Below are 22,571 nucleotides of genomic sequence, written 5' to 3' on the forward strand. Positions count from 1 at the left end.
CCCGAACTATTAATTAATCACATTCCTGATCTCGTACGGTAAACGGCGTCAGCGCAAAAAAATCCCAAAGTGCAAAATTGCGCATTTTTGGTCGCATCAAATCCAGAAAAAATGTAATAAAAAGCGATCAAAAAGTCGTATATGGGCAATCAAGGTACCGATAGAAAGATCACATCATGGCGCAAAAAATGACACCTCGCACAGCCCCATAGACCAAAGGATAAAAGCGCTATAAGCCTGGGAATGGAGCGATTTTAAGGAACGTATATTGGTTAACAACGGTTTGAATTTTTTACAGGCCATCAGATACAATATAAGTTATACATGTTATATATCGTTTTAATCGTAACAACTTGAGGAACATGCATAACAAGTCAGTTTTACCCCAGGGCGAACGGCGTAAAAACACATTTCCCCCAAATAAAAGAAATGCGTTTTTTTTTTCAATTTCACCACACTTTGAATTTTTTTCTGGTTTCGCAGTGTACTTTATGCAAAAATTCAGCCTGTATTGCAAAGTACAATTAGTGACGCAAAAAATAAGGGCTCGTGTGGGTTTCTAGGTGGAAAAATGCAAGTGCTATGACCTTTTAAACACAAGGAGGAAAAACCGAAAACGTAAAAACGAAAATGGGCCACGTCCTTAAAGGGTTAAAGGGGTTATCCAGCGAAAATCTTTTTCTTTCAAATCAACTGGTGTCAGAAAGTTGTATAGATTTGTAATTTACTTCTATTTAAAAATCTCAAGTCTTCCCATACTTATTAGCTGCTGTATGTCCTGCAGTAAGCCTCCATGCGGTCTGGATGTCTATGGTTCCATTTAATGCAGTGGTGGCAAACTTGCAATCCTCAGGCTTTTGCAAAACTACAACTCCCATCATGCCTGGACAGCCGAAGCTGTCCAGGCATGATGGGAATTGTAGTTTTGCACCAGCTGGAGGGCCAAAGGTTCTCTATCTCTGCTCCACAGCACCTGGTTCTCACACTGTGGGGATGTGAACCCGCGCGACACTAAGCAGCGCTATTCCAAGTGATCTCAGGTACAAGCAGCTACGTAGTGCATTGTCGTAAAGCGTGAACGTGGCTCACGTGTTCTCCAACGAGTCACGTGGTATTGTTACAAGGCATAGCGATATCGCAATCACGTGACTTTAGCTCCGCCCACTCCCACATCGGCCGTATGGGCCTCACGTGACATGTGACGTCACACATCTCATTTACACTCTAGTAGTTTCTCAGTCTTCAAGCTTTGAACGCTCCAGCTGGTTCTTAACTACAACTCCCAGAATCCAGGGCATCCAGGGAGTTGTAGTTTTGTAACAGTTGGAGAGCACCAACTGCGCTATCCATTGCCATTTTAGGCAGCTACCTTACGTAAGTGCTGTAAACTTCTAAACGTATCATGTAACTGTTAATAATACGCAAGCCTTTCACGCCAGGAAGTATTTGGCTAAAGCCACATTAGTACGTAAAACGTGTGAGGACACAGATCTCCGCTCTCGTGACTCGGCAGGTCCCTAACAAAAACCGCTTTGTTTTCCTAATTATTATTGTAATTTACGATTGGCTCCAAGCGCTGTCAATCAAATAACAAAAACCAACCAATCACGTGCGGCGAAACATAACGCCAAGCTAAACACCGCCACCAATAGGGACCTGGCAATCCAAGGCGCCTCGTCCAATCAGCGTTTAGTTATCAGCGCTCAGTATGTTATAGTGAACACCATTGATTCCTAGCTAAACCCGCCCACTATGTGCATCAACCAATGAGAGTACGGCACCGCCCCCAAGGCCAATCAGGATGAGGGTTTCATGGCTGGTGCTAATTTATCTGTCAGGACTTCGAGAGCAATAAAAAGGTGAGTGGATGTGTAAGGGATGTGAGAGTCGCGATAGTCGCGGGTGGTCACTGTGTATCCGCTGTACGCGTTATTGTATGAGCGGTGCTCGGTGCGGCAGCGGGCTGCTCAGTCATACGGGCACTGCAGCGCGCTCAGGGTCATGTATTGGTACATAGTTACCGTCCCTGTGTATACCTAGTTACCGTCCCTGTGTATACCTAGTTACCGTCCCTGTGTATACATAGTTACTGTCCCTGTGTATAGATAGTTACCGTCCCTGTGTATACCTAGTTACCGTCCCTGTGTATACATAGTTACCGTCCCTGTGTACACATAGTTACTGTCCCTGTGTATAGATAGTTACCGTCCCTGTGTACACATAGTTACTGTCCCTGTGTATAGATAGTTACCGTCCCTGTGTACACATAGTTACAGTCCCTGTGTATACCTAGTTACAGTCCCTGTGTATACATAGTTACCGTCCCTGTGTATACATAGTTACCGTCCCTGTGTATAGATAGTTACCGTCCCTGTGTATACATAGTTACTGTCCCTGTGTATACCTAGTTACAGTCCCTGTGTATACATAGTTACCGTCCCTGTGTATACATAGTTACCGTCCCTGTGTATACATAGTTACCGTCCCTGTGTATACATAGTTATTGTCCCTGTGTATACATAGTTATTGTCCCTGTGTATACATAGTTACAGTCCCTGTGTATACATAGTTATTGTCCCTGTGTATACATAGTTATTGTCCCTGTGTATACATAGTTACAGTCCCTGTGTATACATAGTTAACAGTCCCTGTGTATACATAGTTATTGTCCCTGTGTATACATAGTTACAGTCCCTGTGTATACATAGTTATTGTCCCTGTGTATACATAGTTATTGTCCCTGTGTATACATAGTTACCGTCCCTGTGTATACATAGTTACCGTCCCTGTGTATACATAGTTACCGTCTTTGTGTATACATAGTTACAGTCCCTGTGTATACATAGTTACCGTCCCTGTGTATGCATAGTTACCGTCCCTGTGTATACATAGTTACCGTCCCTGTGTATACATAGTTACCGTCTTTGTGTATACATAGTTACAGTCCCTGTGTATACATAGTTACCGTCTTTGTGTATACATAGTTACAGTCCCTGTGTATACATAGTTACAGTCTTTGTGTATACATAGTTACAGTCCCTGTGTATACATAGTTAACGGTCCCTGTGTATACATAGTTACCGTCCCTGTGTATACATAGTTACCGTCCCTGTGTATACATAGTTACCGTCCCTGTGTATACATAGTTACCGTCCCTGTGTATACATAGTTACCGTCCCTGTGTATACATAGTTATTGTCCCTGTGTATACATAGTTAACAGTCCCTGTGTATAGATAGATGTAAGAAAATATTATTTTACTGAAAGAGTAGTAGATACCTGGAACAAACTTCCAGCAGAGGTGGTTGGTAAATCTACAATAACAGAATTTAAACACGCCTGGGATAGACATATATCTATCCTAAGATAATAAGGAAGAAAATACTAAAAGGGCGGACTAGATGGACCCAGTGGTCTTTTTCTGCCGACAATCTTCTATGTTTCTATGTTTCTATGTATAGATAGTTACCGTCCCTGTGTATAGATAGTTACCGTCCCTGTGTATAGATAGTTACCGTCCCTGTGTATAGATAGTTACCGTCCCTGTGTATAGATAGTTACCGTCCCTGTGTATAGATAGTTACCGTCCCTGTGTATAGATAGTTACTGTCCCTGTGTATACATAGTTATTGTCCCTGTGTATACATAGTTATTGTCCCTGTGTATACATAGTTACCGTCCCTGTGTATACATAGTTACCGTCCCTGTGTATAGATAGTTACCGTCCCTGTGTATAGATAGTTACAGTCCCTGTGTATACATAGTTAACAGTCCCTGCGTGGACCTCATACTCGGGCGCCAGCTGACTGTATTCACCATAGGAACAGTCCAGTATTGATCACTATCAGATTACCACACATACTAAGGGCACAGGCCATCACTGTCCTCAGTCACTGCCCATATGGGCACACACTATAAGTCCAGGGTGGCATGGGTTAATCTAAGGCAGTGTACCCCAGCCTGCTGAGAGTTGTAGTTCTGCAGCAGCTGGAGAGCCACGCTTTGGTTAATGCTGATCTATAGAACTGATGGCTAACCTTGGCCCTCCAGCTATTTGCAAAACTACAATTCCCATCATACCCGGGCAGCCAGAGCCATATCATTAGTTGCACAGGCATGATGGGAATTGTAGTTTTGAAACAGCTGTAGGGCCAAGGTTTGTCATCCCTGATCTATTGTGTAAATGTGGAGGAGCAGTCTTTAGGGATTTTGAGTGATATAACCATCGTAAGTGTGTAGGGTGTGCTGAGTGCTGTAGGGTAACACACACAATAATTGGCCCGATCGTACAATTAACGATGTTGGAGTAACTTTTTTTTTTTCATAACGATCAGCGTTTAGACAGTATGATATATCATACCGAAAATTAGTTTTGCGATCGCTTACGCCCATCTCACACATTGTTTAAATCGGCGAACGACTGTTCACACGGAACGATCTGCGAATTTTTTTGCGAACGATCAACGACGATTTAAGAACATGTTCAAAGATCAAAATAAACGACTTCTCGCTCGTCGTTTGATCGTTTGCTGCGTTTACACTTACGATTATCGTGCGAATTCGATCGTTATCATGCGAATTTGCACAATAATCGTTTGTAAACGCAGCATTACAAATCTAAATAACTTTGTAAAACCAGTTGATTTGAAAGGAAAAGATTTTGGCTGGAAAACCCCTTTAAAGGAGTTATCCAGTGCTACAAAAACATGGCCACTTTTCCCCCTCTCATCTCCAGATTGGGTGGGGTTTCAAACTCAGTTCCATTGAAGTAAATGGAGCTTAATTGCAAACCACACCTGACCTGGAGACAAGAGAGAGGGAAAAGTGGCCATGTTTTTGTAGCGCTGGATAACCCCTTTAAAGGGTATATCCAGGCTTAGAAAACCAGGACTACTTTCTACCAGAAACAGCACCACTCTCGTCTCCAGTATGTGTGTCCTTTTGCAACTCGGTTTGATTGACTGGATTGGAGCTGAGTTGCAATACTATTATTTCCATTGGAGGAACAAGGCCTTAGTGATACCCCTCTATCCCCGGCGGTGTTGGTATTACCATTTATTAGGTAATAATAAAATATTTCGAGAATTAGTTAATCAAATGAGTTCCCATGCCTTTCACTATAGAGCACATATCAATGTGTAAATGATGATCACTTTATTATCGCTAGGTGAGATGCGACTGTATACCAGACACCTGAACTAGACAGACGAGTAGTGCGCTCACACCACACTGCCTCCTAGTGTAAGCTTAGCAATTGGTGGTTTTGTAATTTTAGGAGCAAAAAGACGGAATTCGCATCTGTTACACAATGGACCCCAATGGTGCCAGCAGACCCCACTGCCTTAGAATAGCTACAATTCCCATTATGCCTGGACGGTCCATAATAAATCATATTGCACACTGTATTCTTGCACTTTGTGGTCCCCATTACGTATAAGTACCACTGAATACAATACAGTGGTTTTGTCATCTAGTTTCTTTCAGTTTCATTGAAGACCTTTATTCTATGGAAGCGTCAGGATTGTTCTGTACCCTGCTGTTAGCAGTAAAGCGATAGTAACTCTTTATGACAGAGCCCATTCCATTTTTGCATTGATGTCCACTGACTCACAGTCACAATATTGTAACCTGCACCTGTTTCCTCAGCTGTGATCCAGTGTCGACATGTGCTACTCGCCCTCTCCCTGGCTTGTTGGCTGATGCTCTGTAAACAGCTAGGAGTCATGCAGTCAGACAATCATCAGGAATGATGTGCCTATGCGCTCACAGTAGACTCAGTTTACCCACTGAGCCGCTTCTTTTGCTGGGTTGAGGGCTGATTATGGAGAATTATAAAAGATATTGTTGTTATTCTGGTTTTTATGTATGTGGTGATTTGTGGTATATTTATCTCATGTATAGCTGATCTCTCACACCTGACAGATATGACTTGGTATAGACATTCATCTGCTGGTACCAGGGCTGATCCTGAAATATAACCTCCTCTCTTCTTGGCACACTATCATTAAAGTGATGGATCAACTTTACACATTTTCTAACCCGTCATTGAGACCTGACGGAATATTTTATTGGGGGAGTTTGCATCCTCAAACCCGTAATAATGACGTAAATGGTGCTATTCTGATTGATATGTCACTTTGACTTGATGAACCTGTTGAAAAGCATGGGGCTAATAAGCACATCCACTCAAATAATCATGCTTTTAGGAACAGATCAATGAAATATACATTATGGTAGAATTTGTAATACATTTAGAGGCGAATAAGGTGCAGCTTCATGTCTTCTACTGCAGTGTCTTCTACATCAGTGGTCAATGTTGTTCCTCCTAAGTGATTTCCGACATATTTGTAAATCAATTAATTTACCAAAATTGACTTCTTAATCCAGAAAAACAGCTATAATGTCCTGGCCACTAGGTGTCTTCCTTCCCTGCATTCTGCTGTTCGTTGCTTGTTGTTAGTTTAGTCTGTCTGTAGTAACAGAGGTACGGCTTAGCTACTGCTATGTGCAGGGGTAAGAAGAGAGCCTTGGTTGTTTACCTGAGAGCCACTTTGCTTCTACTCTTAAAAGGTAAATCAAGGCTTTCCTCTCCGATCATCAGTTCTTGACAGATTTCTGTGTAGCATTTTTTGCACAACTGTATGTACTTGTGTTTGCTCCTGAATGTAATATTCCAAGATGCCACCTATATTATTACACTATGTAAATCCTCCCCCAGTAAAGTGCAGTCCTGAAAAACATGGATAAAGCCATAGCCTGTATCCATGTTTTCCTGGCATACCTAGGGCGGCATCCAACTTCTGCAGTCGAGGTAATCAAATGCTGAGCAGTAGGGTTCGGAAAACGCTGCAAAACATGAACATTTTGACAGGTTTGCGTAACACTATTTATCATCCTTTATCAGGCTTACCCAAACTGTATATTGCCCTCTCTTATTTCCAGTTTTTGTGATATTTGGCTTACTGACACAGCATTAATGTCTCTATACAAGGTCACAGATATCAACCCCTTAACAACAATGGACGTAAATGTTTGCCATGAGTCCAGATGACACATGGCATACATTTAGGTCATGGTCTGTAGGGGCTGTATGAAGCAAGTGGGGACTGGTAATCCAGTGGGTGCCCACCATTAACCCTTTCAATGCCGTGATCACAACATTTAAATGTCAGTGACAGGAGCTGCACTCCTGTCACTGTCCGATCGGGACAAACTAAAGCAATGTTGTTCCCGCACAGTAAATGGCTTAAACAAAAAGCAATAAAAAAAAAAACACCAGGATTGCTGATTTTTTTTTTTTTTACATTTTATATTAACCCTTTCAGGATCAAGCCCAAAATGACCCAGTGGACGGCACAAATTTTTCATTATGTGTGTTTTTGTTCTTTCCTTCTCCCCTTCTAAGAACTCTAGCACTTTCATTTTTCTATCTACAGGGCCATGTGAGGGCTTGTTTTTTACAGGAGTAGTTGTATTTTGTAATGGCATCTTTCATTCTACCATAACAAAATGATTATTTATGAAGATATAAATTGGTGAAATCGTAAAAAAGAATGCAATATGGTAAAGTTTGGGGGGTTCCTGTGTCTACGTAATGCACTATATGGTAAAAGTGACATGATACCTTTATTCTATAGGTCAGTCCGAACATAACCACATACAGGTTTACACATACTTTTTTTTTGCAATTAATTATTAATAAAATGGGCCTATTGTGACACTTATAACAGTTTTATTTTTTCACCTACGGGGCTGTATGGGGTGCCATTTTTTTTTTTATTTATACCATATTTGTGAAGATCGGAAGTCTTGTTCACTTTTTATAAAATTTTTTATATATAATGTAACAAGAAAATCGTTAATCCTGGCACTTTTTTCCCTCTTTTTGTCTACGCTGTTCACTGTTAGTGATGGCGCTTGTTATATTTTAATAGATCGGACAATTACGCACGCTACGGTATATTATATGTTTATTTTTATATGTTTTATTTACATAATGGGAAAGGGGGATTATTTAAACTTTTATTGGAGGAGGGGCTTTGGGGTATTTATAAAGTCCCTTGGGGACTTTTACATGCAATTATTAGATTATACACACTGATCATTGCTATGCCATAGGCATAGCATTGATCAGTGTGGTAGGCGCTCTGCTGATTAAGCCTGCCTGTGGCAGACTTAACCAGCAGAGCGCCGAACGAATTGCATGGAGGAAGGTGAGAGACCTCCGCCGGTCTGTTAAAACGATCGGGACCCCCGCAGTCACACTGCCGGGGTCCCGATGGGTAAGTGACAGGGGACAGCGGCGTTTAAGGAATTAATGACACGCTGCAGCGCGATCATTGCATTAACGGTGAGGGGACAGACTTTCAGGGTGTACCAGTACGTCCTTAGTCGTCTAGGGGTTAAAAAAATTAATAAAAAGTGATCAATATGTCTGATATATACAAATATGGTACTAAAAAGAGGGAGATCATGGCGCAAAAAAATGATGCCCCATAAGTGAAAAAATAAGTGTTAAGAGCTACAGTAGGGCAATTTTACATATACCTATTTGCAAAAAAAAAAAAAAAAAAGTTTTAGGGCCAGTTTACATTGAGAAAAAGAGGCGGAATTCCGTGATGGAACTCTCCATGTTCCTAAAAATAAAAAAAAACATTAGATGGCCGTGTAGATGGAAAAATAAAAGTGTTATAGCTCTTCAAAGTCAAGGAGGGAAACATGAAAACACAAAATGTAAAATTGTTGTGGTCATTTTAGGCTCTGTCCTTAAAGCGACTCTGTACCCACTTTGTGATTCCCCCCAACTACTTATACCTTCTTTTAGCTAATGAGTTCTTTTTGCTGGTATGTTTATCCATGCTGGTGTCACTTTCCAGAGGCCGAAATTCATACTTTATTCAGGCTGTAGCCGTGCCAAAGAGGCGTGGCCTAGAGCGATGGTGCCCTAGGCCAGTGCTGCCTGTGTGGTTGTCCGTCTCCCCCTGCCTACCGATCCGCCCTCTGTTCAGCCGCACAGTATTAGCAGTCATTGCGCATGCATCACCTCCTGAACCCCCCCCGGCGCCACTGCAATGGAGTGTTTGTGACACGCCCGGCCTTTCCCCGCCTCTCCTGCCTGTCCTCCCCGCATACCATTGTGCTGCCCGCTCCCTAAATCAGCTGGTCCTCTTCTCCGCACATGCACCATTGCACTACGATCCCCAGCATGCGCAGTGACGCTACCGGCACAACGGCACATGTGCAGAGAAGAGGATCAGCTGATTCAGGGAGCGGACGGCACAATGGTATGCGGGGGGGAGAGGCGGGGAAAGGTCGGGCTCGTCACAAACATGGGGCGGCGTTGTGAGGACACACCAGAAAGGCGGCGCGGACCTGCCTACGTCATTGCAGCAGCGCTGGGGGGGTCAGGAGGCATGCACAGTGACTGCTAATACTGTGCAGCTGGACAGAGGGCGGATTGGGGGGCAGGGGGAGACTGACAACCACACAGGCAGCACTGGCCTAGGGCACCATCGCTCTAGGCCAAGCCTCTTTGGCACGGCGGTAGCCTGAATAAAGTATGAATTTCGGCCTCTGGAAAGCGACACCAGCATGGATAAACATACCAGCAAAAAGAACTTTTCATCAGCTAAAAGAAGGTATAAGTAGTTGTGGGGATCACAAAGTGGGTACAGAGTCGCTTTAAGGAGTTAAACAATTGCAGTCCACAATAGCCTGTTTTAGTTTTGTATTTTATTTATATTCGGTAACTGTAGATTTACCAACCACATCTGCTGGAAGTTTGTTCCAAGCATCTACTATTCTTTCTTTAAAGTAATATTTTCTCATGTGGCTTCTGATCTTTTCCCTAACTTGTTCTTGTGTTTAGTTTCTTTTTTATATAACTACTTTTCTTGTCTTATCGGCTTATGTCAGTCTGGTCACCTTCTCTGGTAATATGAGTGAATAATCTCTACTGTCTTTCTCCTACTATCTAGATGATTTGAGATGTTGACGTGCACTTTGTCCAGTTGGATGGACCCCAGCCAAACATGGCTTCTGAACTCTGCCAGACCATCTCTGTGGCCAAGCTGGAAAGACACAAGAATCTCTTCTTAAATTATCGCAACCTAAACCATTTTCCTCTAGAACTGCTAAAGGATGAAGGACTTCAGTATCTGGAGAGACTTTACATGAAGCGTAACTCTCTGACCACACTGGTGAGTACAGACAATGGAACTAAAAGGAGAGATTTTTTAAATCCCTATTCTGCAGGGTAAGTCTCTGTTTATACTGATGTCATGGCTTCCAGTACAACAGAAGATGCCAGACTCACCCATCAAATGATGGAAAACAACTGTGTTCAGTAGACTCCATGTTGTCCTTGATTTTGATGGAAATAATTGCATGCTGTGCTTTTTGTTAACATCAAATCTGACAGGACTACTGACTGAGGGTCAGCATAGAGTGGAGACTCTAATAGTGGTGTGAATAGAGCCTTAGGGTACTATTACACGGAACGATAATCTGCCGAATCGGCCTAATTCGGCCGATTATCGTTCCGTGTACTAAAGACAACGATCAGCCGATGATCGTTGTCATCGGCTGATCGTTGATATAAGTTCAGACTTATAATCGTCGGGCGCCGACCGTGCACCGCTACGTGTAATAGCGGTGCGCGACCGACGCTGACGATTAGCAGAGAAGAATACATACCTAATCCATGGTCCAGGGTTCCTCTTCCTCAGAGCTTCTTACTGGGTCTCGTGCGCTCCGGCTTCTCAGCTGCCTGTGTCAGCTGACAGGCCCCTCGGCCAATCACAGGCCGGAACCGCCGCAGCCAGTGATTGGCCGAGCGGCCTGTCAGCAGAGACAAGCCGCTGTGAAGCTGAAGTGCGCGGACCCGGGGAGAAGTTAAGAAGAAGAGGAACCCTGGACCATGGATTAGGTATGTATACAGTTTGAACAAAGGCTGCAAGGACATCGGTAACGGTGTCCCTGCAGCCCTTGTTTAACGATTATCGGGCCGTGTAATTGGCCAAGTAAACGAGCAACGATCTAGCAGATCGCTGCTCGTTTACAGGTATTATCGGGCCCCCATCGGCCCGTGTAATACCACCCTTACTCAGAGCTGCAGTTTGTCAGATCACACGCATGGAGGAGGAGGAGGGCAGATATACATATATAAAGGTCTGCCGTAATATTCAAGTGTACCTGTCATTATAACTTTCAAAATCTAAATGAACAGTAGATGTGACATGATGTCACATAAAGTAAGTTTGCAATATACAGTCATTATTTTTGTTGTTGTGATCATACTGTAAAACAAAGCTGAACTTACCAGAAATCCAGGTCCAGTCTCCTGAAGGCAGATTTTCTGTTGGTTGAAAAGAACAGACTAAACACAGGCCAGTACGGAGAGTCACGGCTCAATGTGGCCATCAGTCACATGACTGCCTTCTCTCTGTGAGCACTCAGATGGCCTGGGATACACAGGACTTCCTGCTTTCTGACTGTTTCCGTTTTTTTGAGAGAAAAAAAAGTCAGAAAACAGCAAGTGCCGTGTTTTCAATGATAACTAAAAAAAAAAAAAAATAATGAATGTAAATTGCAAACTTGCTTTATATCACATCTACTTTTGGTTTACATCTACATTTACTTTTTGTACAGCTGCATAGCCACACACCTGAGTGACTGTATTGACCCCTGTCCAATGCTGAAAGTGCCTACAGTGGGCACAAGAGCATTAGAACTGGATAAAACAGCAAAGAAGGAAGACAGCCTTGTCTGATGAATTATGTTTTCTTTGATATCATGTGGATGGCCAGGTACAGACACATTACTTACCTGGGGAAGAGATTGCACTAATGGGGAGAAAGCAAGCTTGTAAAGGCAGTGTAATCTTCTGGGCAATGCTCTCTGAAACTTTAGATCCAGGTATTTATGTGGATGTTACTTTGACATGTACATTGTAAAGACCAAGTACACACCTCAACGATATTACGATATCGTACTTTTAGCTGGATAATGCGCCCTGGCACACTTTAAAACTTGTTTGAGGAACATGACAGAGAGTTCAAGGTGCATCTGTGAGATGTGCTGGAGATACAAGTCCAATCCATGGAGACCTCTCCTCACAACTTATAAGAGCTAAAAGATCAATATATTGGTGCCAGATATCATGGCCTTAATGGGTCTGTGCTGTTTTCTTGGCCAGAGAGGGATCTACACAATATTAGGCAGGTAGTTTTTATTGTTCTCACTGATCAGTATATATAAAAAAAAATAGTAGTGCGGTATTTTAAGTCAGCACATGCACATCCTGGAGTCCCAGTTATGCAAAAAAGTAAATATATATGTACAGTGGGTAAAATAAGTATTTGATAAACTGCTGATTTAGCAAATGTTCCCACCTACAAAGAATGGCGAGGTCTGTAGCTTTTCTTTGAGAGACAGAATCTATGAAGAAAAAATCCAGAAAATCACACTGATTTTTAAATAATTGTGATTTTTTACATAAAATAAACTTTTGATCACATAGCAACCAGCAATACCTGTCTCTCACAGGCCTGTTATTTTTTTCCTTTTAGAAGCTCCTCCTAGTGTACACTTATTACCTGTATTAATTGCACCTGTTTGAGCCTGTTACCTGTATAAAAAAAACTCAGACCACACACAGTGAATCATACTCCAACCTCTCCACCAAGGCCAAGACCAAAGAGCTGTTTAAGAACACCAGGGACAAAATTGTAGACCTGCACAAGACTGGGATGGGCAACTGGACACAAGGCAAGCAGCTTTGTGAGAAGGCAACAACTGTTGGTAGCGCAATTATTATAAAATGGAAGAAACACAAGATGACTGGTCCTCCGTCTGGGGCTACATTCAAGTTCTTGTCTTGTGGGGTAAGGTTGATTTTGAAAAAGGTCAGGAATCAACCCAGAACTACACAGGAGAAACTGGTCAATGCCCTGAAGAGAGCTGGAACCACAGTCTTAAAGGGAATGTGTCAGCACAATGGCCCTACCACTGGTTTTGACAGTGTGCTGTAGCTGGCAGCCCCCTAGTGAGCATGTGACCGTTGGGTAATTTGTCAGTGGAGTGGATTATGCATCTCGCATTTCCTGCTGTAATGAAGAGTCAAAGAGGAGTTGTGGCTAAGCTTTTGTGCCACAATCTAGCACACCTCACCACTGCTTCATCTTCCCTTGTCTTCATGAATAATCAACGCTGCCCGGCCTTCTGCTCACCCAGCTGTCAGTCAGTGCCTGCCAACAGAGGACTACAATCAGATCTAGTTGAATGTGTTGGTGCTGTGGTCTAGGGGTAAATCATCTGTCTAGTGAACACCAGCAGGTCTTTCTTTGGTTCCCCTGATGGAAATGAAATATAGGTCTTTTAGTAGTTTTGTTTTTTTATTTTTTTCTCGTTATACTATAATTTTAACAGTGCAAAAAATACCCCAAAAAGTAACTATATTTTTATTTTTGTATAAAAAAAAAAGGAATTTTAAAACTAATTTGGACCTGATTGGGAATTCTTAGCATTTTTAAAAATGATACAGTAATGACAAAAAAGAGAAAATATTTAACTCTATTTTATTTCTGTCACAGGATTTGAACCAAAGACAGACCTGCTGGTGGTCTCCTGTAAGATGATTTACCCCTAGACCACAGCTCCAACACATTAGGGCTTTTTTCAGACATAAACTGCCTTAAGAGGACCGATCTGCAATCAGAGAGACTGACTGACAGCTGAGTGAGCAGAAAGTAGGGCAGCATTGATAATTCATGAAGGAGAGGGAGGTGGAAGGAGTGGTGAGGTGTGCCAGAGTAAGGTATAAACACTAAGCTATGAGCCACAACTCCTCTTTGACACTTCATTACAGTAGGAGACCTGAGACCAGTGACAGGGCCCAGGAGCTGACAGATTCCCTCTAAAGATTACCGTTAGTAACACACTACCCCATCACACAAGGTTCCCCTGCTCAAACCAGCACATGTTCAAGCCTGTTTTGAATTTGCCAACGACCATCTGGACGATTCAGAGGAGGCATGGGAGAAGGTCATGTGATCAGATGAGACCAAAGAGAACCAACTATGTTCTCGGTGTTTGAAGGAAGAAAAAGGATGAGTACAGCCCTAAGAAAAAGTCCCAACCGTGAAGCATGGGAGGTGGAAACATCATGCTTAAGGGGTGCTTTTCTACAAACACAAGACCACTGCACCGTTTTAAAAAATGTGCTTGGTGAGGCCACGTACTGCGAGATTTTGGCCAACAAATTTCTTCCATCACTAAGAGCATTGAAGATGGGTCATGGCTGGGTCTTCCAGCTTGACAATGACCTGGAACACACAGACAGGGCAATCAAGGAGTGACCCTGTAAGAAGCATTTCAAGGTCCTGGAATGGCCTAGCCAGTCTCCACATCTGAACGCAATAGAAAACCTTTGGAGGGAGCTAAAACTCAGTGTTGTCCAGCAACAGCCCCAAAACCTGAAAGATCTGGAGAAGATCTGTATGGAGGAGTGGGACATAATCCCTGCTGCAGTGTGTGCAAATTTGGTCAAGAACTTCAGGAAACGTCTGACCTCTGTAATTGCAAACAAAGGTTTTGGAACCAAATATTAATGTTCTGTTTTTCTGTTGTATCAAATATTTATTTCATGTAATAAAATGCAAAATATATATTTAAAAATCATACAATGCAATTTTCTGTTTTTCTTTATAGATTCTGTCTCTTACAGGTGATGTGTTCTTTTTACAGTTAATGGTAAAACTTGAAAAATCTCCAGTGTATCAAATACTTATTTTCCCCACTTTATGTATGTTTGAAAAGACACAGGAATCTAATACTTAATAAAAAAAAGTATTATGATGAATTACTACCTGGTCATTGAGAACTTTACCACTACCTTAGCTGCTGTTATGTTTTTTTTTTTTTGCAATTTTTTAAATGTTTTTGTTTTTATTTAATTTACTTATAAATGTAGCATAGTAGGCCCTTCCATATTGTTGCAGTATTCCTCAGTACTATATAAGGGTATGTCTGGATTCTAAATTTCCCAGATTAAAAAATGCATAGCTTTCTTCTGAGTCTCTGCAGATATATAATGTCTTTCGTTTGTATTTTACAGCCAGAAAATCTTGCCCAGAAGCTACCAAATCTTGTTGAACTGTAAGTAAATGTCTCCTTTTAAGACAGCTGTTGTATTCTATTTTGTCCACTAGAGGGTGGTAGAGTCCTGCTGATGTAAAACTCATTGATTTAGCGATAAAAAAAACGTAGGGCTAGATTCATGAGCAGGATAAAACGCCAGAAGCTAACAGCAGCTCACTGTCATTGTAGTCATTACCCTCTATGAAGGACAAAAAAGTCATTCTGTAAGTCTCAATTATTGCTTTTATCCTTTTCATGTAATGTGTGCGGTAGAATCACCAGATGCACCATTTTAACATTAAAACAATTTCAATAGGATCAATAGAGAAGTGAATGTTTGTATAATGGTGATATTTTAACCTTGGCACCGGTTATTGTGAATGTCCTGCATCCCTGGGTTAACCTAGACGTGCTTGGCTCGGCCAGCATTACCAGACTAGCTAGATACATGGGATGATCACAGTGGACAGGCAGAAGCAGCTGTGCAGGGGCTACTAATCCTTATGACAGTAGCATGTTACAGACGTCTGACAAGTATTATCCTAATGGAAAAAGTACAACAGGATCCTCTGCTGAGTCTGTGCTGGTCCGCAGTTCTTAGAGGTATTACTGAGATGAGTCTGCTACGCTGTGTTCATGAAGAGGCGTCAGGTCTTGGAACAAGAAGTGATTCCATAGTAGTAAAAAGAAGAAGATAAGTTAACCACACTGTATTTTGTCACTATAAATAAACTTCCAAGATATTACATTGTACATCAGGGGTGCACAGCTTTCCTTCTCGGCCCCAGAGCCGCCTTTCTCAGACTTTCCTACTTCAGGGACTGCAATAGAACACAAGCTGCCCATTGAAATGTGGCTTAAAGCTATGCTTTACAGCAGCTACATGGTCTATAGCAGTGCTTCTCAATAACAGTGCTTATGGCCACCAACAGGTCATGTTTGAGGATTTCCTTAGTATTTCACAGGTATAATTATAATCAGTGCATCAGGTACTATCACAGGTATTCTTTATATGTGATATCCTCACATCATGACCTGTTAGTGGGCCAGGAGGACTGGAATTGAGAAGCCTTGCCCTATATTAACCTGTAGTCTGGAGGGGACTCATTGGCTTATGTGGGAGAGTTTCTTCCCTCTCTCTGTTCCTTTCACTTCAATCCTTTATGTGATGATCATAGGTTTTAAATAAAAGTGGAAAATTAAAGGAACCTGTCACCCCCGGAGCCAGGGCAGTGCACGGCCGACCCCCTGGTGGAGACCCTTATACTTACCCTGTGCACGAAGTCCCGCTCCTGGACCCGCTCCCTTTGCCGAGATATCGCGGTCGGAAGCCTAGCGCGTGCTCACCAGAGATGAGTCCGACGCTCATAGAGAATGAATGGAACCGCGCGCGCTGGGCTTCCGACGGCGATATCTCGGTAACGGGAGCGGGTCTAGGAGCGAGACATCGTGCACGTGGTAAGTATAAGGGTCTCCACCAGGGGGTCGCCCGGGCTCTGTCCCAACACGGGGGGGGGGGGGGGGTGACAGGTATCCTTTAAGCAAAATTGTTCTGAAAACACATTACCTTCGTTATTAGGATTATAAAAAAAATGTACTTTTTACTTTTTTTAAAACAGCGGCACCCTTGACTATGATCTGAGTCTAGTATTGCAGCTCATCTCCATTAAAGCGACTCTGTACCCACAATCTGACCCCCCACCCCAAAACTGCTTGTAAATTCGGATAGCTGATTTTAATCCAAGATCTGTCCTGGGGTCCGTTTGGCAGGTGATGCAGTTATTGTCCTAAAAAACAACTTTTAAACTTGCAGCCCTGTGTCAAATTGGCGTGGCCTAGAGTGTCTGTGCATTAGGCTTGCACCGCCTCTCCGTCCCTCCTCCCCACCCTCTTCACTATTAGGAATGCTCCCGGCAGGTTTTCTGCTATTCAAGTTTAAAAGTTGTTTTTTAAGACAATAATTGCATCACCTGCCGAACGGACCCCAGGACAGATCTTGGATTAAAAGCAGCTATCTGACGGCACAAGCAGTTTGGGCGGGGGGTAGATTGTGGGCACAGAGTCGCTTGTGGGCACAGAGTCAGCGGGGTTAAACTGCAATACAAGACATATACAAATTGCTTCAATTCTAGGCTACATATTTTAAGTTTTGTGTTTAAAAAAAAAAAAAAACTGAAAAATTTTTTTCTAAATAATTGACAAATGTGCTTTCTGGTGAGGAGCCATGAAAGAATGTCAATGAAAGTGCTGGAGGATGCTGAATGGCCATTGTCACTGCAAGGACTGTATGCCCCAGTTCAGTCTGTGGCAGAGAACATTGCCCAGACATAGATAACCCCATTTCTTGTCTGGATTCTACTGAGCTAGTTAGAGAAATTAGATCCTGGAAATAACTTTTTCACTCTGTGCTCTTCTGCACATATGGTGGTATGTCCACTGTAATGGAAATTCAATGAATTAAAGGGGAATTCCAGGTAGAGGTTAAAAAAATGAAACTTTTGCATAAGCATAAAGCATTACTTGTCTATATCAGTTTCAAAACTACCAAAAATCCATTTGTTTTGGAGGGTTTTGTTTTGTTTTGTGTTTCTGCACTTCCTGGTTGAGCAGTTGTACACAGTACTACAGGTTCCAGAATGCAATGCTTTCTGTCAGCTGTTCATCACAGTCCCCCACCCTGCACATTCCCCGCCCAAAGCACGCTATATTCTCTACCTGTAACACCACACAGCACACTGTATTCTCTACCTGTAACACCACACAGCACGCTGTATTCTCTACCTGTAACACCACACAGCACACTGTATTCTCTACCTGTAACACCACACAGCACGCTGTATTCTCTACCTGTAACACCACACAGCACACTGTATTCCCTATCTGTAACACCACACAGCACGCTGTATTCTCTACTTGTAACACCACACAGCACGCTGTATTCTCTACCTGTAACACCACACAGCACACTGTATTCCTTATCTGTAACACCACACAGCACGCTGTATTCTCTACTTGTAACACCACACAGCACACTGTATTCTCTACCTGTAACACCATACAGCACGCTGTATTCTCTATCTGTAACACCACACAGCACGCTGTATTCTCTATCTGTAACACCACACAGCACACTGTATTCTCTATCTGTAACACCACACAGCACGCTGTATTCTCTACCTGTAACACCACACAGCACACTGTATTCTCTATCTGTAACACCACACAGCACGCTGTATTCTCTACCTGTACCACCACACAGCACACTGTATTCTCTACCTGTTATACCACACAGCGCTGTATTCTCTACCTGTAACACCACATAGCATACTGTATTCTCTACCTGTAACACCACACAGCACGCTGTATTCTCTATCTGTAACACCACACAGCACGCTGTATTCTCTACCTGTAACACCACACAGCACGCTGTATTCTCTACCTGTAACACCACACAGCACGCTGTATTCTCTACCTGTAACACCACACAGCACGCTGTATTCCCTACCTGTAACACCACACAGCACGCTGTGTTCCCTACCTGTAACACCACACAGCACGCTGTATTCTCTACCTTTAGCACCACACAGCACGCTGTATTCTCTCCCTGTAACGCCACACAGCACGCTGTATTCTCTACCTGTAACACCACACAGCACACTGTATTCTCTACCTGTAACACCACACAGCACGCTGTATTCTCTACCTGTAACACCACACAGCACACTGTATTCTCTACCTGTAACACCACACAGCACGCTGTATTCTCTACCTGTAACACCACACAGCACGCTGTATTCTCTACCTTTAGCACCACACAGCACGCTGTATTCTCTCCCTGTAACGCTGATATTGGAATAAAGTAAAGAACTTTTTGATTTTTTTTTCTTTTCATTTCCACGCACATATTATGATCAAGCATCTTTTATCTTTGAGGTTGAGCCCCACAATAAGGCTCTGATCCTCTCTGCCGTTTAGCATCATTTACTTGTGTTACTGCATTATTTTTGTGAATACGCTGCAGTACTGCAATGACACTCCAATATGTGTGAACACAGCCCTAATTTCACTGCACACTTTTGCACAGAGAAATCAGTGCAACACCTGCTTCTGGCTGATCAGAGATGGTGAATCACTCAGGGGATTGGGGTATCCAGCCAAGCCTCCTGTGACATCATGCCCTGCCCCCTGCCCCCTGCCTGCATCATCAGCCTGATCTCAGCAAACACACACACAATGTGAGACAGAGGCATGGAATCTTTGTCTCCTAAGAGGGGAAACAATGTGGATTTGCACAGAGGCCATTATTCTTCCTGGATTTCTATCAGCTACCAGTGTGGCAGAACTGCACAGATACGGTAATAAAATGTATAGACACATCTGTATAACTTTTAATGTACTTTTAATAGAAATCAATTTTTCCTTATCCGGAGTTCCCCTTTAAGTACTAATACAAGTATTTTTTATGTTTTTTTTGGGAGCTACAAATCCAGTTTTAGGTAGTTTTTTTTAGACTTTATAGCATTCAATATAAGATGCAAAACAGGAAAAAAATTCCTAGGCCAGCGCTATATACTGGTGAGAAGTTTACATTTTAAAGAGCTATTTCTCTTTTGTCTCTTCTCTCCCCTTAAAGAGAGTGAGGTTTTTTTTTGTTTTGTTTTTTTTTTTCAAATCAAATTATCAGCAATTTATTTCCAGTTAGAAATTTCCAGTACTTATCAGCTGCTGTATGTCCTGCAGGAAGTAGTGTATTCTTCCCATTCTGACATTGTGCTCACTGCTGCCACCCCTGTCCATGACAGGAACTGTCCAAAGCAGGAGAAGTTTTTTTTAAGGTATTTTTCACTGCTATGGATAGAGATGGCAGCAGAGAGCACTATATCAGACTGAAAAGAATACATCACTTCCTGCATACAGCAGCTGATAAGTACTGGAAGGCTTGAGGTTTTGAAATCTGTATAACTTTTCGAAATTACAAATCTGTACAACTTTCCGAAACCAGTTGATCTGACCAGTTGATTTTTTTTTCACTGGACTACCCCTTTAAAATCTTTATTTACAAGCTCAAAGAAATATTACATGTGGAAAAATGTAGGAAACCATTAAAGAAAAATGTCCAGGTTTTCATGTAAGCGCACTAACATGCAACCAATGTATGATATATAGAATGAGCTTACCAAAATCCACCAGTTACAAGTTTCTGAACTGGGCCGCAATTGGCTTCAGGGCTGTCACTGTGCCTAGTTATCTTTGGTTGAGGGGTTTGTTTCCCGTACAGCATGATCACCTCTAAAAGGGACGCTGCATCAGTACCTTGTCTTAACAATAAAAGACCTTATTGAATACCCTAAAAGAAATGTCTTCATTCTATATATTCTGATCTCATCAGGGGACCATATGTACCTGGATAAATCAATATGCAAAAGCAGAATGGCAGTGTGATAGGGGTTTATAGCTCAGACTGGGTGCAAAGCTCCACAAGAACCAACTCCACATGTCCAAAACAATAAGTAAGAAATCATTGCAGTTCTTCTTTATCACCCATCTATGTGCAACATTTCGATACCACATTAATTAATGGTGGAAAAGAAATCCTATTGTGGGGTTGGCACAGCAATGGGTGAATGAAGGAGGAGTGCGGCTTTGTATCTGTGGACTGCTGCTTCCCTACTTGTTTACTCACCTGGATAAATGAGTATTATGCATTGGGCTATAAGATTCATAGGGCATATAATCCAGACATGCATATGGAACTGTCTAAAGTTTACTTTACTTTTAGTATTTACATAGTATGTTTTTACACAGCCCAAAATTGTACCTGCCATGTGCATAAAGGTTGATGACTTTGAGTCTTCTATAAAAAATCCCTTTATTGCTCATTATGATTGTCGGTCATGGCTATAACCTTGGAATAGGTGTAATTGGCGCCTTGTAGTGACTCACTTTACATTAACACATAAAGCGTATTATTAATGAGTTCTGGATCTTATAAGGCTTGTAACATTCAGACCTAGAGTTTGGGCTTTTCTTTCCATACACAAGTGTAGAAAAATCCTAGATTTTCAGACTACAGTTTATAAAAATGAAACTTGCTGGAGACTAATCTGGGCTGTGTCTAGACAAGGTACTGTAGAGCTGGAACACTAGCGTCTTGACTAGTAAGGAGTTAAAATCCTAGTCTACTGTAGACAAGGGGGATTGAGGATGGTAGATTGTCCTTCTGACTGGTGGGACAAACAGCAGTCAGCTTTGTCCCATCCTAAGACAAGTGAAGGGCAGGCAAGATCGAGTATCTGAACATGGCACTGTCGCCAGCAGGAAGTACGCCAGTTCCCAGACACTAGGTTTTCAATGTGCCCTTCAGCCTCCCTGGGTATCTTGTTGGGCACGGTCTCTGCAGGCAGGCGGGCGGGAGAGGACAGTGTCTGGACACCCTCTCCAACAGTAAGCAGAGCAGAAAAGTTACTGTGACGCATCTGGCACCACGCACAGACTGCTGTAAAAGTCATTTCCCATTACCTGGCTTTGCTGTGTCATTCTAGATGTGTTCATGGAATAGAAAATGGGAAGGGTTTTTTTTTTGTTTTGTATCTGTAAACTCCTTCTTATAGATGCATATATATATATATATATATATATATATATATATATATATATATATATATATATATATACAGTGATGCCTTGGATTACTAGCATAGTTCGTTCCGGGGCCGTGCTTGTAATTCAAATCCACTGTTAAACCAAAGCAAATTTTACCATAAGAAATGCAGACCATGCCACTTCTCCACTCGCGCTCCCACCCAGTACTGGGAGCTTTAAACCAAAGCAATGCTGTTAAACCAAGTCACAATTTTGAAAAACTGAGTTCTTAAACCAAAACGCTCTTAAACCAAGTTACTCTAAAACCAAGGTACCACTGTATATGCAAAAAAGGGGTCCGTGGAGCCTCAGTTACGAGTCTTAAAACACGGGAATAGCCAGATATCACTCTCTCCAGAGAAGGAAGCCTGTTGCCAAGGGGTGTCTTCTAGTGGGGAGAGCACCAAACCACCCTCATACGTAGTCCCTCAGGTCCTCACTCTGTTGCAAGCATTAGGACCTAAATAGGTAAACATGTATGTATGTATGTGCTGGGTGTTGGCTGGTCTTAAAGCTAACTGTTGCCCTTATTTTACAGCATCAGAAAAGTACTGAAGGGTTACCTTTTTATTACTTTATATTTTTAGCTGCAACCGAATCTAGTGTGTATCATAGTAAGGACGATCAATAATCTTTTCTGACAGCATCAAACCATGTTGACTATATAGGAGTCAGGGGAGCGCCAACACCTAAATATTGGTTGTATATATTTTCTGAACATTATACATGAAACGTTTATATGCTGTTACAGGTCAGTGATTGTATCCGTAACTTTTGATTCTTAAAAATAA

The 22,571-nt window shown here is 42.2% G+C and overlaps 1 protein-coding gene across 1 annotated transcript in view; it reads left to right on the forward strand.

The window, feature by feature from the left end:
• Positions 1 to 1,676: 1,676 nt before the first annotated feature.
• Positions 1,677 to 22,571, forward strand: part of LRRC28 (leucine rich repeat containing 28) — a 33,796-nt gene continuing 12,901 nt past the window's right edge. The window contains exons 1-3 of the mRNA XM_069985108.1: positions 1,677 to 1,859; positions 9,978 to 10,199; positions 15,116 to 15,156. Coding sequence (XP_069841209.1) covers positions 10,032 to 10,199; positions 15,116 to 15,156 — 209 coding nt within the window. The 5' untranslated portion in view covers positions 1,677 to 1,859; positions 9,978 to 10,031. The remainder of the gene's footprint in view (positions 1,860 to 9,977; positions 10,200 to 15,115; positions 15,157 to 22,571) is intronic.

Source organism: Dendropsophus ebraccatus, chromosome 1, assembly GCF_027789765.1.
Source record: "Dendropsophus ebraccatus isolate aDenEbr1 chromosome 1, aDenEbr1.pat, whole genome shotgun sequence".
In the NCBI taxonomy this organism is placed as follows: domain Eukaryota; kingdom Metazoa; phylum Chordata; class Amphibia; order Anura; family Hylidae; genus Dendropsophus; species Dendropsophus ebraccatus.